Genomic DNA, 20,891 nt, shown 5'->3' with positions numbered 1-20,891 from the left:
AAAAAAAACTGTTGTTTCGCACTCTTAAAGATTGCATCTAGAAGATCACTGGATGGGAAGGTTAGTTACTCTCGAAAGCTAGGAAGGAAGTTTTGATTAAGGCAATTTGCCAAGCTAAGCCTACTTACTCAATGAGCGTCTTCAGGCTCCCCGTTGCGATCTGCAAAGTATTATTGCTTGGTTTTGGTGGTCTAAGGGTGTTGCGCAAGGGATTCATTGAAAAAATTGGAAAGCACTATGCCGACATAAGTCTGAAGGAGGGTTGGGTTTCCAAGAGTTAGTCAGTTTTAACGAAGCTCTATTGGCAAAACAAGGTTGTCATCTGCTCCAATCTACTAATTCCCTTGTAGCTCGGATGCTGAAAGCTAGGTATTTCCTTACTAACTGATTTCCTAAGTGCACATGAGGGTTCGTCTCCTTCCTATACTTGGCAATCTATTATATGGGGTCAAGAGCTCTTACTATGTGGTTTGCGATGGAAGATTGATGCAACTAGTACAAATTTATGGTGATGCCTGGATTCCTCACCGCCGCATATTCACAGTTCAAACTGCTCTACGCGTCCCTATGGATACTAAGATTAGCACCCTGATTTCGGCAAGTGGGCGGTGGGATGTTCCAAAGGGTTATAGTTTATTTACTTTTATGGAAGCGGAGACTATCTTGTCTATACCTTTGGTTTGTGATAACATCAATCGTAGAATTTGGCACTTTACTACAGATGGGCGATATACTGTGAAGAGTGGATACTGGGCTACCTTAGAATATCAGAAATTTGCTCTCAGTCATACTGGCACTGGTACTAGTTCTTCTCCGTCACAAAAATTATGGAAGCATCTTTGGAAAATGAAAATGCCAGAGAAAATACAGCACTTTCTTTGGAGTTTCACTCATAATGGCATCCCGAGAAAAGCTGTCCTTTTTCACCGTAAGATCGCCATGGAGCGACTTGTTTTCGTTGCTCCACTGGCTGCGAAACAGCACTTCCTGCCCTACGAGATTGTTAGCTATCTAGCTGTTGACTCTGAGTTTGACTCTGGACGGCGCTGCTACTTGGCTGTTGGGGGCATGATCAGAATGCTGTCCTTTTTTGTTCTAATCCTATGTTTGCGGAGCATCTCCTTTTATGTGCAAAGAACTATGTTGCGGAATATCATCAATCTCATTACTCCTTCATAGGTGTATTTCTTTGTCCATTTCGGACCAACATTAGCGTCCTCCTCAGGTTGGTTATTTTAAGCTCAATGTCGATGGTGCTTTGGATTTGCGGGATGGTCTCCAGGGGGTAGGTTTGATTGTTCGGGGCTCACACGGCGTTCTTATAGGTCCAGTGGCAATAAGGGCACCTAGTCTCTTGTCTGTGTTGGCTACCGAGCTTTACGCTCTCAAAGTGGGTCTCTCTTTTGCCTTAGATGCATCGCTTCTGCCCTTGGTAGTTGAATCTGACTCCCTGGTTACAGTGCAGTTTCTATCAAAGGAGGAAGAATGTTTAGCTCCTGAGGGAGTGCTTATGACTGAAATTCAGCATCTTCTTTGGGCGTTATCCTTATGTGTTTGTTTTGTCCCCAATATTGCCAACATTATGACTCATCGTATTGCATGTTATAGTCTTTGTGCGGAGGAGCTTTGTTTTTGGTTAGGTGATGGACCTCCCTGACTCCTAGATGGCATTAGGGAGGATTGGTCTCTTTTTTACTGACTTTGTAATATGGGTGTTGACTCTTCTGTTTAGTCATTAGCATGGGTGTTGCTCTTTCCTACCCTGGGGTTTTATCCCTTATGGTTTTCATCGGGAAGGTTTTAACGAGATCACCGTTAACATGCTCGTTCTTACCATGTAATGTTCTCTTTGGGTTAAATGCAATATTATTTTCTCTATAAAAAAAAAATTAAAAATAAGATAAAACATGTCACTTTGTGGTTCTGCCATAATTGAGAGAATGAGAAATTCCTGCTAATGGGCAAGAAGAGAAGCATTGTCCTTTTAAAATTATGCCTCATTTTAAAATCAGTTTTTACTTTTTTAAAAACTAAAATTAATTATCAAACCACTAAAAATTCATCATATGCTAATTGAGGATTTTTCTAAGAATCAATTAGAAGAAAATGACAAGTGGCTAATTCATGGTTTTTCTAAAAATTAATTAAAAAATAACAAGTTTTATATAAAATGTCTTTTTTTTTTCTAAATATAAAATATCATGTTGGAATTAGCTTATTTGTCAAAACCCCAAAAAAGAATGTGAAAGCTGACATGAGCACCAAGCACAGACCCCCACTATCCGTACACTCCATCCTGCTGTAATCCAACAAGTGAGACTAGTTGAGTGGACTGTGGAGAGCCTGGAGACTGATACTGACATTCTGAAATAAAATAAAAATTCACTATTTATTTCCAAAATTTGAGAAGCGCACGCTAACTTTTCTTAACCCACTTTCAACCTCTCTTTGCTACAGAAGAAGCAAAGAGCTAAATCTTAAGGTAAGCCAGTGTTTCTTTGGAGATGCTATATCTCACAGCAAGAATTCATGAAAGACTTATCTTTTAGGAAATTTTGGTTATAGGTTTTTCTGTTGGAGCTATTTGAATTAATTCTCATGCTCTGTTGACATAAATTTAAAACCTTTATCTTTTGGGCCTCTTTTTTTTTATAATCCCTGTATCTACTTTCATTTTTTACCTGGTAAATTTTTTGAATCTTACTGTTTGTGTCACTGTTGCATTATTTGTTTTCTTTTAAGTGTTCGATTCTTTTGTTATTATAGAAGTTGAATGTAACTTCTTTGTTATGTGCCCTAGTCTTATAAATTAAACTACCAGTTAGGCTTCTAGATTCTTGAACCGTTTACAGAATTTTTGTTTAGTGCTCTATGCATCTTTGAATTTTAACCTTCTGTTTGGTTGCTGAGAAAGTATGTCAGAGAGAAATTAAACTCTCAGTTTTGATTACATGTTAAGGTTTTGATGATGTTGCAAGCATGAAGAAGGAAAACCAAAATGATCTTAGTTATGTTTTGGGTGTTGAAGATTTTAGAAAACAAAGATCCTTTAAATTGTACTGGAAGTTTTGCAGAACTTCCTTTAAACCAAAATGCTCATATTGTTTTTCAATTTTTCTTTTTTTCATCTTTTAAGATTAGCAAGATTTCTGGGGACGTAGGGGTACGCACCATGTAATGCTGAAAATAATAATAATAATAATAAAGTTCAGCAATTCTTTTCAAAATTGTTGTTTCTAAAGTTTTAAGTAATCAGTCCGGCTCTGTGCAGAACATCTTATCTCTCTTAAAGACAGAATGCGTTGAGAAAACTTCACTTCTACTCAATTTTCTTCAATTTTGATCCCATTTATTGACATGGTTGATTGTTTTAGGGTGTAGAATCATCATTTAGAGCTTGGACTTAAGGTTTCTAGAATCATATTGGTTAATCGCTTCGATTTTAGGTTTTAAGTATCAAATTTTGGACTCTCCGCCCATAAGTTGACTCAAAATTTGATACTTAGACCTAAAATCGAAGCTCTAAAAGATCATTTTATACCCAAATTAATCAAACTTGTCAATAAATGGGATCAAAGTTGAAGAAAGTTGAGTAGAAGTTTAGTTATGCGTTTTGTCTTTCTTAAAGGCAGGACGTCCTGCACAGAGAATTTCTGATAATGAAATAGCCTTTCGTTCCCCCTTATGGAGGTATTAAACTTTTTGCTGATTTTCACTTTCAAAGTTTTCTGTCCTTATTCTTATTGTACAAGTTACTCTTCCGGTAAGGTAGGTCATCCTGGCAGAACATGGCAGTAAGCTTAAACCGTGGGAAATGTGTTTGATCTTTTTTGTCATACAAGAGGGAGGACGAAGCTTAGTTATTCTAATACAGTGAAAAGGTTGAAAGAAGAAAATAAAACCCACCCTGTGATATGTTTCACCATGTCAACAAGGCAATTTCACCTCCCTCCTCGCAGCCCAATTCAAAAGAAACCGAATTCTGGCCCAATTCAGGACCCCATCTCCCTGCTTCCGCACATCAATGAATCATACCCACGACACCAAAGGTCTTCCTCCCAATCTCTCATGGAGGAGCAACCAGCATGGCTTGACAACTTGAATGACTCAGAATCCAGTAATAAAGGGATTGTTCACCGTCGATCTGTGAGTGACTCAGTTACCCTTCGACACGGCCTTGCAGACTCATTTTCAAGTCTGAGTCCCAAAAATGATGAATTTTCAGTTGATAATGTATCTTATAGTGGATGGAATTCTGTTAGTTTGTATGGTCCCAATTCCCCTCGGCAAAGAGGCAGCTTATCATTTTCAGAGAATGCCTTAGTTTCAGCATTATCAGAGTATACTTCTAATGAGCCTATACGAAACATGGATGGGATACTATGCATTGGTCACTCTGATTCAAAAGGAGATGATTGCCATTCAATTGGTGAGCTCAATGCAGAGATGAGGGCTGTAAAACGGTTAGTATCTGAACTTTCACTTGTCTATTTGTCAATTTAACTTTCTATTGATTCTTCATGTAACATAACTGCTCTTTGCTATTCCTCAACTTAGCAGTTCATAGCCACGGTCTTCAGCATCACTTTTCAGGCATGTGGTTCCAAAATTCTGATGAATAGGTGCTTTACCTCATTGTGTTTGATTAATTTGTTGTCACAGATACACAATTTGCTTTAGTAAGAGTGTCACTTCTGCTGTATATCCATACAGCGGTGCTGGTCTTCACCTCCACTTGTATCATAACTTTGTTTTATCTTCTAAAAATAGCCGTTCGCTCTGGTTGATGTCCTGTTTGTTAAGTTTATTTGCTTAATCTGATAAATAAGTCTGATCCTGTGTTCCTTCCAATTATAAAGTAGAAATTAGGGATAAATGATGGATAACTTCCTTGAAGTTAGGCCTGACATTGTAATTCCTGGGCCTTTGACCATTTGATGCTATTCTGAAATTTGTGTTTCTTTCATATCCGTAATCTGATGATGTTATTTGGATTTTAGCACTTATATTTAGAAACAGAGGTTCCACTGACAAACTCTCAAGTACTTTATGTAAGTTGAAAAATACCTAAAAGATTTATCCAGCTTTGCAAAGGATGGTTAGCAAGGTAACTTGCAAACTAATTTGACAAACAATGTATACTGGGCTTATGGTAGGTGGTTGGTTGTTTGTTCACATACACATGTATGAGTCTGTAGGATTGCATACATTATTTCTCTTACGATATAAAATAATTGTTGGCCCCACATCCTAATACTTTAAGCTTTTGGGAACAATGGTCAATTAACAAAATTTATGACGATATCAGAAAACGAGTTCCTAATTTCAAATCGTTGCAATTGCAATTTCCAAAATAAGTTGAATTCCCTAAGTTTGGCATGTCTGATTTCTGCATATTTTACCCATGTCTATTATGTGTCTCCATGAATTCAAGCTGGATAATTGTCTGCTTGAGTAAGCCACTGATTGATTTTCTGCAGGCATCCTGGGCAGCGCTCAAGGATTCGAAAGTTACAGTATATTGCTGAACTAGAAAGAACTGTTGATGTTTTGCAGGTAATTCTTATTTTAGATGGAATATGATAGTTTTCTGGTTGAGTTTATCCTTGCTGCAGTAGCATGCAAAGGATCGTATTCATTTCCTCCTTTTCTTCTTACTTACCTATTAGTACAATATTACATGCGTTATTACGATTCTCTCATATTGCTTGAGGATCAAAACTTTTGCTTGTATGATTTCCCATGGTCTCCATTAAAATGTCTAAAAACTACGTAGGCTGTCTGGACACATTTTTCTTTTGCTGAAAGCATAGGTCAATTTTTGTTTTTGTTTTTTTTCCTTTTCACTGCTGGAAATGTTGGTCATCTGATCATAGAGCTAGGGTAATTATCATCATTATCATCCTTGCCACAATCTATCGGTCAATGAATAGTCGTCTTTCATTCCTTTTCTATTATATACTAATTAAGTCTAAGTTGTCACAGACTCTTTTTTATCATTTCATCCTGTGCAAGTCTTGGCCGGTGTCTTGATCTTTTACCTTCTCTTTTAATTAGTCTTCCCTTGGCCATGGGAACATCTAGTGGTCTGCGATGTATAGCATAAGTTAATTATGTACATAATTATAATGTAGGCACTACAATAATATACGTATACTCGACTAGCCTTGGTTTCAAGATTTAAGGATTGAGACAGCTAGCTTTGGGGCCCATAGTCAGAACGGACATTGTGTCTACAAAGTCATTGCTTTTGTGCAATATGGCAACACAAGTGTCTGCTAGCTTCAATCCTCAATCCCTTGTGTTGATTCTGTTTCATTTGTTCTCAACTACGTGCTGGCTAGGTTTGTAATACCATATTCTATTCAAGTAAAAACTTTCAACATGGCAGCTGATTGAAATCTTGTCTCATCAAACAGACTTTGGAGTCAGAGTTAGCTGTTAAAGTTGCCTCTCTGCTTCAGCAGCATGTTGCCTTGTCTATGGAAAATAACAAATTAAAGCAGCAGCTGGCAAGACTGCGACAGGGAAAATTTATCATGGACAGTGAGTTTCATCAACTTTCTGCGGCAAGACCTTCATTACTTAACTTTCTTTTTTCTCCCATAAACTATTCAAGTAACTACCCATTGGCTACAGAAATTTTCTGGTATATGCTTCGCACATTCGTCATCAAGAAATTTGAATTGTAAGCATTGCATAAGTGTTTAGGAGGAACATTCTATTAGGAAGTGATGAGATGGCATCTGTATGCAAAGCAAAATAAGTTGATAAATAAAGAGAATTGAAATATCCATATTTGCCTCCATCAGAGTCTCAGACTTAAACTTGCTTTGCATTTAGAATGTTCTGTTGATGATCAAAGAGTGTAAGAAATTGTTGGGTGATAATAATAATAATAAAACCTAATACTCATATCAGTGTCATTGAGAACTTGATTTATCTATATATTACTGCAGCAAATAACAACTTTGGATTTCCACATATAAAATTCATGGAATACGTCAAGATTGAAGCATATTATTGTCTTTTTCTTAAATGGTTATGCCTGTTAATTTTGCTGCAGGTCAGTATCAGACTCTGAAGAAGGAAATCAAGAGATTGAAGATTGGTTTAACAAATCCCCGAAACAAGAAGGTTGAAGCATACTTTGGTTCAAGTTCTACCACTGAGGCAGCTAGAGTTGAGGCTATGCAGAATCTAGATATGGGAAAACTTACTCTTTCTTGAAACCAAAGATGCCGTTACTCTTTCTTGGAACCGGAAAAAAAAAACAGTACTTTTATGGTTGTCAGTGTTGTGCCATGAAAGAGGTGGCTCTTTTCTTCAAATGCACTTTACTAGGAAGTTCCAGCAAGAGCATCACCGTGTTGCTGGTTGGCAGAGTCCCCATTCTGATTGCTCCCACGTAAATTTGATGTTGGACTTGGTCCTCTTTGAACTAATACTTAATATATGAAGGGAACAGAAATCATCATTTACCTTATTTTTGTGTCCGTACAAATGCTGTGGTGGATGCTTTTGAACACTCAAGGAAATTCGCTTATTAAGGGACACTTTGCCTTTAGATCGATAGTATGCTGGCAAATTTCCTTCATGTGAAAGGTTGGGGTATCGAAAGCTGAGCTCCTTTGAACTGTTTGATAACATTGCTATCTTGGTGATAAACTGAAAATGAATGACAAGCCCTTGTTCTGGTTCTTTAGCACATTACAATACTTGGAGGATTCAAAAGTATACAGGGTAGTTGAGGGATCCCTATTTTGGGATTTGAAATGCCGGTCGACTAACTTATCCACGCAACCAGCTTCTCACATCCTACATCTTGGATCCCGTTTAAGAGGTAACAAAAGCTACTAGCACTTTTTTTTAAGCAAGAAGAAAATTAGTAAACGGAAATTTTTATGATATAAAAGGTGAAATACATAGTATGAGGATACGTCATTATGTTATAAGAACAGTAAACAAAACAAATAAATCGTCAGTCATATAATGTAAGACCAGCCGTATGTGTTTATTTTTTTGTGGGTCGGAATCAAGTTTCATTGATATAAAGGCAATGCCAATTACAACATAGTGGAACTCATAAAAATGAGTACAAACAAATGCAACAGTAAAAATCACTAGAAATAAAACTCAAACAAGCATAAAGTCTACAAATGGCTTAAAGCCAGAGCCCAAAACAGACATAAAGTTAGAGTAGCCGTTTAGCACGGCTAGATTGGTTTAGCCATGAGGAGGAAGCAAAGTTGCAAACTTCATCTCTAAAATGCTAGTCTCCTAAAGCACCCATCTTTAAAGAAAATGGACAAGTCAAAATTATCAATGCCTTTAACCACCTAGATCTTATTCCCATTAAAATCCCAATTGTAAAGAAAGGAATTAGATATCATAACTTTATGGTTACCTTAGAAACTCCAATCAAATTCTTGAAGATGAAACTGGAACCAAATAGATTGTAGGAATTCGAATATATCGACATGAAATGGGACTATATCTGGTTCAATGACAACAACAAATCAGAATAAACATCAATATGTACACTTTCCATTGCAATGATTTAGTTACACAGGACATATGATCAACTAACATACTGACAAGCCCCTGAAAACTGCAAGAAACACACTTCAACCCGCATAAGACTGGGAAGCAAGTCCTGAAAGCAAATATTAAGGCTGGGGAAAGGAAGAACAACACTCTTGCTTGCGAAGAACCAAGTGGCCAATCTTTGCTAACCTAGCACGGCACAACCTCGGCTCTCAATAGACATGCCAGACATTGATAAAGTGAAATGACTGGAGAAGACTATTGATAATGAAAAATCTTCTTTGTCTGTCAAGGTTTTAGCCCAAGATGTTTCCTTGTCTTTCCTACATATAAGTCTCCAGATTTGATCATGCCAGGGATGCAACCACTAATTGTCAATAATGGGAATTGCGCAACTCCCTCTTTCCTCCCGAGTGACACAAGTGCAATGTCTAAACCGGGCTTGTAAGTAGCCATCTTGCTTTCATTTCCTCCCATCAGCAACAGCTTAAGGTTCTTGGCAGTCACTTCAGCATGTCTTTGTGCTAAATAGCCTTGTTTGATCTCCTGTTAAGATATTGTGTTTATCAGTTTAAGTAAGATTTTGTCCAAAACATAAAAAGTCATAGATATTGATAGGTGAGCATACCTTAACATCGGTTATATCTCCTACTGCGAAGATATTTTTATGACCCATAACCCTCAAGTTTTCATCAACCATTAGTCTTCCTTGCATATCCAAATTATTCTGCACAATAGTCCCCCTAAGCCATGATGAACCTGTTGGTTTACCCGTGCACACAAAGTGACAATCGGCTGTGATAATTTCTCCAGAAGGTGTTTGAATAATAGGATCAGATAAAGTGTTCAAATTAATGGTTTCATCCAAAATAACTTCAACTTTTTTTGATATCAACCAATTGAGTGCCTTTTGGGACGCCTTCAAACCAATGAATTCTAGCAGCCTTGACCCCCTGTGCACCAGTATCACCTTCTTTTCTGGAAAATCCGTAGCAATTTCACCAGCAAGTTCAACACCAGTGGGGCCCCCTCCAACAATCAAAACTGATTTAGCAGAATTTATCTTAACAAATTCTGTACACAGACAAAGAATAAAGTCAGTTTTGATGTCGAATGCTCCTCTATGATGCACAGTACATTACAATTAAGGCATAGAAGTATGTGCAGAAGTCTTGTAGGCTTCTCCATGGTGCACAATACATTAAAATTATAATTCAGTTTTAATTTTTCCATTTCCCCTCGGACTTTTTGTTGGGGGTAGAGCAGTTAAAAATCCATTACATGCAATTTCAGAGAAAAAGGGTATGAGATTTCATACATGAGTTAGGTGGCTATATAAAGGAAGTTTGATTTCAAATAAATCTTCACTTTAATGAAGTACCAAATTTAATCATGCAAACGTACAAGAGCACAACTGCAATTCCACTTATGCAACTTTAGGTATTACCTGCCTCATACTGACTGAGCCTCTCAGCTCTGGTTTTGGGAACAGCTTCCTTGTGACCAGTGGCAATAACAAGATATTCATATACAAGCAAATGGCCATCTGTAGTCAACACTTCACGCTCTGTGATGTTAGCTGCAGTAGATGCAACAATCCTCACATTGGGAAGATAATCGGAGTGATTAATCACTGATCTTTCAGCAAATGATGGCTCCACCATTGCCCTCAAGCTTCCCCATGGGATCTCAAAATACTCCTTCCTGTTGTCATAGATTTTAACACACAAGGTCACGATAAAGAAAATCACTAAAGAAAAGAAAAAATAACAAAATAACTTGATCTGTAAGTGATATTTGAGACAAAATTAAATAATAAAAATTCAACTTATGCTTTGGGTAGACTTATAGCTGCAACTAAATTATGCACACTGGGGAAGAGATGGACAAGAAACAAGGGATGACAGAAAAGAAACCATGATTCTTTTTTATAAATGAGAAATTTATTGAAAAAATCCCAAGAGAGCATCACCCACGCAAGTGGTACACAAAAGATCATCAGAGAAAACACAATATTTTAACAATAAAGAAAAACGGGAGAAACAACGAAACTCAAATTAAGGGAACCACAACATGCTTGTTGATCGGTGCATAAATTACATATCATTTTGTACCCTTCTAGCTTATGATTTGGTTATGTTTTTGAGTTAAACTTGTGCTTTTAATCCTTTTTGTGTTTATCTTTCAGTTCATTGAGCTTTAGGTAATAATGAGGGCTTTGGATAGTAAATGATGCAATCCATGCATGTTAGGGCCTAATTTGGATGAATGGATGAAGAGCTTAAAGACAAACTCAATTTTGGCTACAGTCCCCTGCCAGCCCAGTTTCGTAGGTCATATTGCAAGCTTTGTTTCAACAACCTACATAGCTCGAATGAGGCCACATTCTTCATGAAAGTTGTTCCAATGGGTGTATACTATAACATATCCGAAATTCAGCCCCATTGGATAATTGTGGAGTCTGTTACCTAGCAAACACAGAGCCATGCTCAGGATGGATTTTATCAGCGCGCAAAATGAGTTAGCAATTTGTTTTGGCCTTAACTTCCTCCTCCGACCTTGGATTGGCCCAAATGATATATGGCTGGAAAGAAGACATTCTGAACTTCAAGTTTGAGTGCTTAAAGTCTTAATTTGCTTAAGGGAAGCCCAATTCGTAAGCCCTTGAAGTTGCTGGTCATGCTGACCTCAGGATGAGCTATTATTTCTGGTTGGAAGCTTGGTCATGGTGACATGAAGATGAGCTAGGGCTGCTGGTGGGATTTATTAGTGAAGTGCATCAACCATTTCAGATTTTATAATGCAAGTGTTGTATGCATTAGTGAAGTGCATCAACCATTTCAGATTTTATAAAACAAGTGTTGTATGCATTAGCCATACTTAATTCAGATTTTCAGCTTCCTTAGGCCTATATATAGTGAGGTTTCCCAAGCTTGTAAACACACCCCAAGGGGGGGAGCTCTCAAACACTTCTCTAGAGCTCCCTTCCCTTCTCTCCCTCAAATTCTCTTAGTTTCTCTTTCTAGTTTTCAATTGTTGTAATGAAATCTTTTGTGTTGAAATTTTCCTTAAGTTTTTCTTAGTTCCACTTTACTTTTCATTATGTAAATTCTTTTCTTTAGTCTCAAGTTTGATTAGTTTCCAAGTTTCAATTATGGTTCATGTTCTTATTCATTATGCTTATAAGTTAATATGCTAGTTTGAATGATTGATCACCATTAAGGCTTGCATGTTAGCTATCTTGGTTTGAATTAAGAGTATACACCATGCTTTAATTCGAATTGAACTATGAATAGGAAGAGTATGTATGGACATTTGACAACAGGGATTAGATACATGCTTGGTTGTTTAAATTGTTCTTCTATGCTTAATGGGTTCCTAATGCTTAATTTTAGGTTAGACAACAAATGATCAAATTAGGGAATTAGGAACACAAGGTTATGACCACACACCATGGCTTAATCATACATTAGCTAGAATCAATCCGTTAATCTAATTGAACTTGGGAACTTATCTGCTTGAGTTAGTTATTTTCTTTCTTCCTTGTTTTATTTATTTCCCTTCTTTTTCATTTCTGTTTTGTGTAGGGAAAATGAATTGAATCATTCAATCACCAATCCTCGTGGGATCGACCTCGCACTTACATACGCTATACTACCGAACGGCTCGTGCACTTGCGAGTATCACAAGTTGAGGATGCAGCTGAATCCATTTTGGTGCAGCTGTATCTACGCAACACTTGTTGCGTAACTTCGTGATGTAGGTAGGGAAATGGTAGATGGCTTTAACATTCCAATTTAATAAGATATTAGAAGAAGTATTTAGCATGGTCCTTGGTCCTGGTTCTAACAAGACTAAGTTGTCTATTGCCAAAATCCTGACCAGCCTGACTTCTAAAGGAGGGGGGAAGGAGGAAGCAAGAGCTCCTGTAACTGACTATGCTAAGATAATTTTGAATTAACTATAAAGCTTAATTATCTTAGAAACGCAATAACACAAAACGTAGAGGGCAAATCAATGAGATGCCTCTTCCAAATTTTATGCACTTGATCATGGATTTGCCACCAGCTCACTATCAATTATAAAAGAGCTTTCTTTTCCAACACATCCATCCAAGTTCCTTCACCAATACGTCATCTTTAAGAAATCGCTACTTGCTAAGATTTGTAGGCGTCATACAGTAAACACGACTTAGCATTCATGCATGATTTAAATTATCCTCAAATACCATAAGAAATTAACCAAAATAAAACCATAACACTGTATGTTGTTACTGAGTCAGACAAAGATACATAGAGGTGATCTGAAACCAAGCTGCTTCCTCATATAGCTTTTTTTTGTCGTAGAGATGCAACTCTTTTCTTTCTTTCTGGTTGAATGTGTTCGCTCAAACAATATACTAGAACAACACCAACCTCTGCTAGAATTAAAGTTCTCTTTCTGTCATGTTGTTATGATTTCTCTAAATTAATATAAATAATTTGAACTCTGCCATTTCTCTAGAGCTTCCCATTTTAACACAGAAAATTTTCCTCAAATTTCCATTTACCACCAACCCAGTAGCCATGTAGTTCCAAAATACAAAGAAAAATCATCTTAAATGCACTAGCAAATTCAAGAACCATATTTTATCGTATAGTGGATCAATGTATGTGTAAAATATATAAACACAGACACACATTGCCGCACAGAAAATTGAAAACAACAAAACATGAACAAATTTCAAACCCAAACCCCACTTTTGTGAAAATGTTCAACAAGAAAGGCTATAAAATTAAAGGAAGAAAGGTAAAAACAAGGATTACTCATCAATGAGAACAACATCAGCGCAGAACTGGAGAGACTTGGCAACAACAGAGCCAGCAACCCCACCTCCAATCACCACCACCCTCTTCTTTTCCCCAGCTGACTCTGCCGTGGCAGCCATTGAAATCAACAAGCACATTGCACAAGGAAAATGCAAAGCAACCCAAAAACCCTGTTGGTGAAATTGAAATTGGATTGGGATCAAAACAAAGAAATGTAAGTCCTATTCCTTGATGGGTTTTCTAAAACCAATAGGAGGTTTTAGTTATGGCGTTTCTCTGTAAATTTTTGTTGGTTGTTTGTGTATGAATTGGATGCTATTCTCAGAGAGAGAGAGAGAGAGCAAGAAAATGAAACAAAATTTGACAGTTCAGGTGAACGTGAAATTGACTATGAACTGGCAAGTTCATGTCATTGGTGAATTTTGCGGCTTTCGGGGGGGTACTTTGTTAAGCCAGTTACTAACTCGCTGTCTCTCTCGAAGGCCATTTTTATTTTTATTTTTATTTTTGGAGAGACTCAAAGGCCATTTGTTTTTGTTTTTATCCAAAACACAGAGGCGAGTTTGGGCCAACTCTGAGAAGAAAAACTTTTCTGGCACGCTCGACAAAGTTGGCCAAGCGACCCTTAGCCTTAGGTTAGGCAAATTACTTTTTGACGAGTTTTTATAAATAAAGATAGCTAAAATTTGGCTTTTACTTTCACGAATGTCAATTTGCATAAAAAATTTCAGAAATAGCACAGATAAATAGACTCAAATGTCCATAAAATTAATATTGATTCTATAACCCTTAATCATATTTTATAGGTGTCCAAGAAATTGAATTTTATATATATATATATATATATATATATATATATATATATATATATATAAGTCCTTAAACCCACTGAGGTAATTTTACAAATGATAATCCTGATTTTATTTGAAAGGAAATTCCAATGAGTGTCTCCAAAAATCTAATCACTTCACCTTTTCTCTCTCAGGAAACTTGTCATCCTTATTTGCTTTATGCATCCAATGTAGACTTTGTAAACGAGTCTCGCTTGTCGTGTTCGTATCAACATCATACCTATTAAATTGACAGGTGAAATATATCAAATATGAACACGACACGTTAAAATAACGAATCACATGACACAACTCATTTCACCCAAATATGAACAAGACACGTTAAAAACATAGAGACTAATTTAGCCAATGTAGTAAAACACATGGACTATCTTAGCATTTAAAACATAAAACTTAAGAGCTTAATAATTTAAATATTGGGGGTAAACAAATAAAACTTCTTCTATTTTTCAAAGAATCGTCAACAGTTTTTTTTTCCTTTGGTCTGAAAGAATCTTCAACTGTTTAAAAGAAAGAAAGTCTGAAAATGAGTTCTGAGCTTTTTCTGGCACATCATCATGTCGAACAAAATAGAGGGCTTCAACTTCGACCAGAGGCATGGGAAGCAGAGGGTGAGGGTAGCTAGGGTTTGGCGGAGCGAAAATGGACGCCATTCCATCGTCGAATGGAACGTCGGCATCAGCCTCTTCACCGATTCGGTGCTTGCCTATACCCGCGACGACAACTCCGATCTCGTCGCTACCGATACCATGAAGAACACTGTAAGGGCTTCTCTGATCTGATTCACTGTTCGATTGGATTTCGGTTTGCTCTGTTTGGTTGCTGAGAAAATTGAATCCCTCGATGAACATGAAGAATTTACATGCTTTACTTTTGCCAACCGGTTTATAGATCAACTAGTTTTCAAACCTGGAGTTGCATACATGATGTTTTTTTTCCCCTTAACAATTTAATTTGTAATTGACAGCAGCTGAGCATGTTTTTCAGCTGGAAATGAAAAAAACTGGTTGTATCTGGGAATGAAGACATTAAGCTTTGTATTGGTAAACAAAAAATATGCATATATCTTTATATTTTAATTTTTTAATATACGGCCATTTCAAGCATAAACCCATAATCTAATGGTCAACACAGTAACCAAAAATGGAGCGATTAAAGAACTTAGCAGCTAACACGGCTGCATATGGACAGAAAAAAAAACATATAAACAATGTTTGTTAGGTTTCCCATTGCTTGAACCTGCTGTATTTCCAGAATTTAGATTGCTATTCATTTTCAGGATTTAACTTAGTTGCAGAACAGGTGTATGCAAAGGCTAAGGAATGTGTAGAAGAACTGTCAGTGGAAGACTTTGCAATTAGACTTGCTAAACACTTCACATCTCTTTACCAGCAGGTAAATACTATTAAAGTTTTTTTTTCGACATTCCCTCAGTTAATCCCATACTGTAAAGAACAAGAAAATTCGGTTGATACCATTATCACTGCTGAAATGCTGGTCATTTGTTGTTGTTGTTGTTGTTGTTGTTATTGTTGCTCGGGTCTTATACTTATAGAAGAGAATTTTGCAACACATGATAGCATTGGTGTAGAAATTGGTTCCTTTTTAAATTTGATTGGTTGTCTTAAATTTTGGACCTTTTTCTTCCTTTTTCTTTTGTAATATTTGATGTTGTAATTAGGTGGTGAAGGACATCTGTTCTTATTTTTGTAGGTCACTGCTGCTATAGTAAAGATTGTGGAGAAGCCATGGGAGCGTGTATCCATAGATGGTCAACCACATGAACATGGTTAGTCTATTTCCAGTCTTCCATAGAAGTGTGGGGCAAACTATACGGCTATATATGATATCTACTGAATTCGTTTTGTCATGACTTTGTAACCAGAATACTTGGGAATTCATAATCAAAGGAACCTCTCATTTCTCAACACTTAACATATATTTTTTTCTATTATGTAAAAGTAGCAAATAAACAGCACTTCTCATCAATTTCTTTAATCAGAAAGGGATACCTTGTCTTCAGAAAACGGGTTAAAATCAGACAGTTATAAGGAAAATTCCTAACTTCTTGCACAACCGAGGACTAAGGCGTCAAAATAGGATGCACTTGTTTGTACACTTGGATTTCACTTCCTTAGCATTCTTTTGTACAATCTTATTACTTATAGAAAGAACTGATAAATTAAGTTGAATGGTTGATACCACATTTTGGAATTCCATAATGCGTGAGACATTTACTTTTTAATTCATCATTTCACCTATAATTTGCATTTAGCAATTATTTTATTTTATAATAATATTGTTTCATTATTTAGCTAAAAATTACCTTAAGTTGCAAATTAAACAGTGATAAGTCGAAGTTATTCATTAATAATTTGTTGTCAAGTTGTTTTTAGAGAAGGGGTCAAGAGATGACATGTTGGATGTCATGTCTGTGGCTTGTTGCCTCAGTCTTAAATCTGGTTCTGTAGCTATCTTGCTCATTCTAAACTTGAATAGAATCCCTTATATTTCCTATATATTCTGCAGATATTCCAAGCACATTGATTTGCAATCCAGAAAACATCCTTTCTTTCCTCTTTTTATCTATTTTAAATTTTCATTGTCTTCCTTGTTAAAAGGTTTCAAATTAGGATCTGAGAAGCATACAACAGAGGTAATTTTAAAGAAATCTGGTGCATTGAAGGTGACTTCTGGTATTGAAGGACTGGCTCTGCTAAAGACAACAAAGGTAATCTTATCCAATTCGCTATTAATATCAAGGTTTTCAAAATTGAACACGTAATGCGACGATGGATATCATAATCAATTACATACTACATTTTTTTCTAATTCAGTCTTGACAAGAAATCAGCGATTGTAATCATTAGTTTGTTATTGAGAAGACAATGCTGACATGGAACACTTCCTGAACTGTACAGTGATCAAACCCCAAAGGGCAGAGCAAAAATTAACTCGATCCGAAACTTCATCCACATACATGCCCATGAATAATCTTAAAATGTCATTCAATTTTTTTCTTTTTTTTGAGCTATGTCATTCTATTTTGCTCCATCTGTATGACCCAAAAAAACTGCCATGACCCTGCTACCCAATGAGTTTTAGCTATCCTACTGTAAACATATGTTGTGACATCTTTTTGGAATTACCCAACTTGCATGGGCCTCCTTAAACAATTTCCCTCAGATCTGTAACGCAAACGAACAATGGAGAAAAACATGATCTATACTTCCTTTCCCAGCCTTACAAAGAATATGCCATTAAGGGAAAAGATAATATACAGCCCTCGCAGAATCTGATAACAAAGCATTAAGTTTCCCATTAGCCACCCATAATGCAAGAACTTGAATCTTAGGAGGAACCTTTGCCTTCCAAATTGGATTAAAAGGGTGAAAACATGATATCAGATATCATTAACACACGCTATTGTTTCAGATTCTGTAAGACTTGCATGAAAGTGTCCCCTAAATTTCTAACCGCCAGCCCCTTAAATTCCCCCTTGAAGGAAATGAACACATACCTTATTATGCTCATGATATCATTAACACACGCTATTGTATTACTACACTCAAAGGAGAGAGAGTATTGCATTGCAGACACTCATCAGCCACTTATGAGTTGTATCATTTCTCTCATGATATCATCAACACGTAGTTGTATTATTACGCTCAAAGGAGAGAGAAAAAGTATTGCATTGCAGACATTGCAAGCCAATATAGTTTGGGAACTCTTAAACTGCTATTTGCATATTGGTCTACATGTGTGTTCTTTTCCTCTGCTGATTATTAAGTTTGTTTGGTTGATACTGCTGATTTTTAATTTTGATTTGAGCAGTCAGGTTTTGAGGGATTTATTAGGGACAAATACACAGCTCTTCCTGACACGCGTGAGAGGATTCTGGCTACAGATCTCACTGCATCATGGACGTAAGCATATTTTTTCTTTTCGTTTTTGTGACTTGACATAATTGTTAAGTTGAATTCTAATATTTTTGGCTATCCCTCTTGGTTAAGACAAATCCTTGTAACTGAGATAAATGGATGCAGGTATCCGTACGAATCTATTTATAGCATCCCTCAAAAGCCGCTATACTTCACAGAAAGATACTTGAGTGTGAAAAAAGTTCTGGCTGACACTTTCTACGGTCCTCCAAAAGGAGGAGTATACAGCCCCTCTGTCCAAAGCACTCTTTATCACATGGCAACAAATGTTCTCAAGGGGTCTCTCTCTCTCTCTCTCTCACATTCCTGTACCCATATGTCCTTGCTTTTCTGTGTGGCATTTTGTTAAGTAAAATTTTTATGTTCATGATTTCAGGTTTCCTGACATCGCAACAGTACAACTGAAAATGCCAAATATTCATTTCTTACCTGTTAATCTATCTAACAAGGATAATACTATTGTGAAGGTAAGACTCCTCCTTTGCATTTATATCTGTAACAAGGTTAATACTAACATAGTGAAATCTCAGTCAATTCCTGTTTAGTTTCTGATATCCATTACCTGACTTTGAAATGTTCTGTGTCACTGTTGATTTGAATGTCCTGTTTCTTTTGCATTATTGGAATGGGTGTTTCCTGTGCTTTATGGGTCAAATTCACTTTGGGATCACATTGAATGGTTCTTCATGCTCAAGAAGCATAAGGACATTTTCCAATAGCATGCTCTATCATAATCAGATGATATGTTATAAGTTTGCCTGATTTCCATTGCCAATGAAACATTAAGGATATTTGCCAAGCACTGCATCCTAAAAGCTCTGCCAGAGTCTCGTTTCTGCAGATGATCATGATTCATGACCAATATGCTTCCATCTATATTTTTTAGAGAAATGGATTGAGTTTTAATGTGATATTGGTGAAACCAAAAGGTATAACTAAAATATAGAGGGTAATGGGTTAGGCTTCCCAATTTCATTGCATGTGGATTGGTATGATGAGGTTAATGTGCTATATTTTGTTCTCTTTTTTTCTTTGGGTACAAGTTAATGCGTTATTGTTAATCGACTCATGAACATTATTTTTTTCTCCTTTTACAATTTTGGCAGTTTGAGGATGATGTTTATCTCCCAACAGATGAACCGCACGGATCGATAGAAGCTACTCTAAGCCGTTTCTGGTCAAAGATGTAGTGTGCGCTTTTCACAATGTGCATTTTTATGTTTTTAAAGATACAGAGCGGTTTTTGCTCAATGTTTGAAACTACATGATATCATCTTGCTTGATCTTTCCTCCACTGTAAACTGAGGTAGCCTACTAATGCTTTCTCAGGAAGACTTAGCCATGCCTCAGAAGTTACAGAACTCAGAAAAGTTGTTAAATGTGAATAGAAATAAGAATGGGATCTGATAAATAAAGCTAGGAGGCTATGATTCTATGAATGTTTTTCGTTTATATTTCATATCTAATTAATCAGGTATACTTTGACAATGTGTCCAAAATAAGAATAATGCTAGGGACACCAAATTTGACTCCCGTATAATACTCTTATTATACACGTATATATGTACTTTTCAAAAATACTTCTGTTTTCCATACATGTCCAAGACTTGGTAAAATTACAAGATTTTTTTTTAAAATCAAATAAAGAATACATGTATTATATATGTATGTATGTTTTCTTCACGTTTAATACATGTGTTTTTTTAACAAATTTTTTAATAATACACATAAAAATTCATGTATGATACATGTATTTTTCACATATTGCCCAATAGACTTGATTTCACATATTGCCCTAAACCCTAGACTTGATTTCTCATTTTGCCCAATAGTCTTTGTTGCGGATAGACCATTTTTCCAAAAATTCATGCCAGCATGGCAGAATAGAAGAGCACCATACACTACGAAATTCTCAACGGGTCTGGGATGCTATTAAATTGCATCTCAGTTTGTTCCAGGCCATGCACTTTCGAGATCAAATATATAGGCTAGATGGTTTTGTTAGCTAAGAGCCTACTTTGGGGGGTGATTTTGGAGCACGAAATGGTCTTCCTTAAAAAGCATTGATTCTTGGAATCAAGGGATGACAGGGATGACTTCAAAGGTATATAGATTGTTGGGAAAGAGAGCGAAAAATAAAAGCCAATAAAATTTGAGTCCAGGATCTGACTTTTCCCAGACTAGTGTAAATAAAATGGACAAACAAAAGTAACACTACATATCTTTCACTATGAAAACTCTCTAAGGGGGTTGTATTCAATTAGGATTGTATACGATTTTGAAAGATTTTTTTTAAGTGACAGATTTCCTGGAATTGTATAATGTTCGGTTCATTTTTACACATGATTTTTCATGTTATTCACCCACTATTTTGAGTTAGTTCTTGACATTTTATAGCTTTTTACTTCCTTTTTGTGTTTTCTTAGATTTTGCCTTGGTTGGGATGAAAATGAGCTAAAAGTGCATTATTAGTTATAAATTCTGTTTTTGTTCATTTTCGTAGGTCAACTTCTTGGCCTGGGATCAACATGCTCTGTTGCTCGGATGAGGTCATGATCTTCATGAGACTTGTTCCAATGGATGTTAACTACAACATATCCAAATTTGAGCTTCATTGGACAAGTATTGCCTATCCAACCAATCCATCATGTTACCACAGTTCTGGAAATCCGGATTTGGCCAGCTTTTACCTCCCTTGTGTCATCTTAACTTCTTGTTACCATAACTCTTGGTAACAAGGAATT

General features: G+C 36.4%; 3 protein-coding genes across 5 annotated transcripts; 2 read left to right on the top strand and 1 right to left on the bottom strand.

The window, feature by feature from the left end:
* The first annotated feature begins 2,325 nt into the window (after positions 1-2,325).
* Positions 2,326-7,556, top strand: LOC110758509 (bZIP protein). 3 transcript variants are annotated; one of them, XM_021960386.2, is made up of 5 exons: positions 2,326-2,482; positions 3,773-4,463; positions 5,481-5,556; positions 6,420-6,546; positions 7,067-7,556. In XM_021960386.2, exons 2-5 carry the CDS (start codon positions 3,925-3,927, stop codon positions 7,228-7,230), a joined length of 906 nt encoding a protein of 301 aa, XP_021816078.1. In that variant the 5' UTR covers positions 2,326-2,482; positions 3,773-3,924; the 3' UTR covers positions 7,231-7,556. The 3 variants fall into 3 exon arrangements, with proteins under 3 accessions (XP_021816078.1, XP_021816080.1, XP_021816077.1); XM_021960388.2 differs by having other exon boundaries at positions 2,326-3,690; XM_021960385.2 differs by having other exon boundaries at positions 2,326-4,463.
* A 942-nt stretch (positions 7,557-8,498) lies between these two features.
* LOC110758512 (uncharacterized) lies at positions 8,499-13,862 on the bottom strand. The gene is made up of 4 exons (XM_021960391.2): positions 13,353-13,862; positions 9,995-10,251; positions 9,176-9,621; positions 8,499-9,093 (listed from the first exon to the last, which is right to left on the bottom strand). The coding sequence occupies exons 1-4, from the start codon at positions 13,490-13,492 to the stop codon at positions 8,836-8,838; spliced, it is 1,101 nt and encodes a 366-aa protein (XP_021816083.1). The 5' UTR covers positions 13,493-13,862; the 3' UTR covers positions 8,499-8,835.
* Positions 13,863-14,693: 831 nt separating this feature from the next.
* Positions 14,694-19,586, top strand: LOC110758511 (uricase / urate oxidase / nodulin 35). The gene is made up of 8 exons (XM_021960389.2): positions 14,694-14,967; positions 15,509-15,601; positions 15,920-15,995; positions 16,828-16,937; positions 18,041-18,132; positions 18,253-18,426; positions 18,524-18,614; positions 19,254-19,586. The coding sequence occupies exons 1-8, from the start codon at positions 14,764-14,766 to the stop codon at positions 19,335-19,337; spliced, it is 924 nt and encodes a 307-aa protein (XP_021816081.1). The 5' UTR covers positions 14,694-14,763; the 3' UTR covers positions 19,338-19,586.
* The last annotated feature ends 1,305 nt before the right edge of the window (positions 19,587-20,891 follow it).

This window comes from Prunus avium, chromosome 2 (assembly GCF_965620075.1).
Source record: "Prunus avium chromosome 2, drPruAviu1.hap1.1, whole genome shotgun sequence".
In the NCBI taxonomy this organism is placed as follows: Eukaryota; Viridiplantae; Streptophyta; class Magnoliopsida; order Rosales; family Rosaceae; genus Prunus; species Prunus avium.
This window is presented reverse-complemented; position numbering and strand designations above follow the sequence as displayed.

Bases quoted from the DNA above. Each gene is read 5' to 3' on its own strand.
- LOC110758512 (XM_021960391.2), bottom strand. From the start codon at position 13,492: ATGTGCTTGTTGATTTCAATGGCTGCCACGGCAGAGTCAGCTGGGGAA. The intron at 10,252-13,352 runs GTAATCCTTGTT...CTATGACAACAG, and splicing joins GATGTTGTTCTCATTGATGA to GAAGGAGTATTTTGAGATCC. The intron at 9,094-9,175 runs GTATGCTCACCT...ATATCTTAACAG, and splicing joins GAGATATAACCGATGTTAAG to GAGATCAAACAAGGCTATTT.
- LOC110758511 (XM_021960389.2), top strand. From the start codon at position 14,764: ATGTCGAACAAAATAGAGGGCTTCAACTTCGACCAGAGGCATGGGAAG. The intron at 15,996-16,827 runs GTTAGTCTATTT...CCTTGTTAAAAG, and splicing joins TGGTCAACCACATGAACATG to GTTTCAAATTAGGATCTGAG. The intron at 18,615-19,253 runs GTAAGACTCCTC...CAATTTTGGCAG, and splicing joins AGGATAATACTATTGTGAAG to TTTGAGGATGATGTTTATCT.
- LOC110758509 (XM_021960386.2), top strand. From the start codon at position 3,925: ATGTCAACAAGGCAATTTCACCTCCCTCCTCGCAGCCCAATTCAAAAG. The intron at 4,464-5,480 runs GTTAGTATCTGA...GATTTTCTGCAG, and splicing joins GAGATGAGGGCTGTAAAACG to GCATCCTGGGCAGCGCTCAA. The intron at 5,557-6,419 runs GTAATTCTTATT...CTCATCAAACAG, and splicing joins GAACTGTTGATGTTTTGCAG to ACTTTGGAGTCAGAGTTAGC.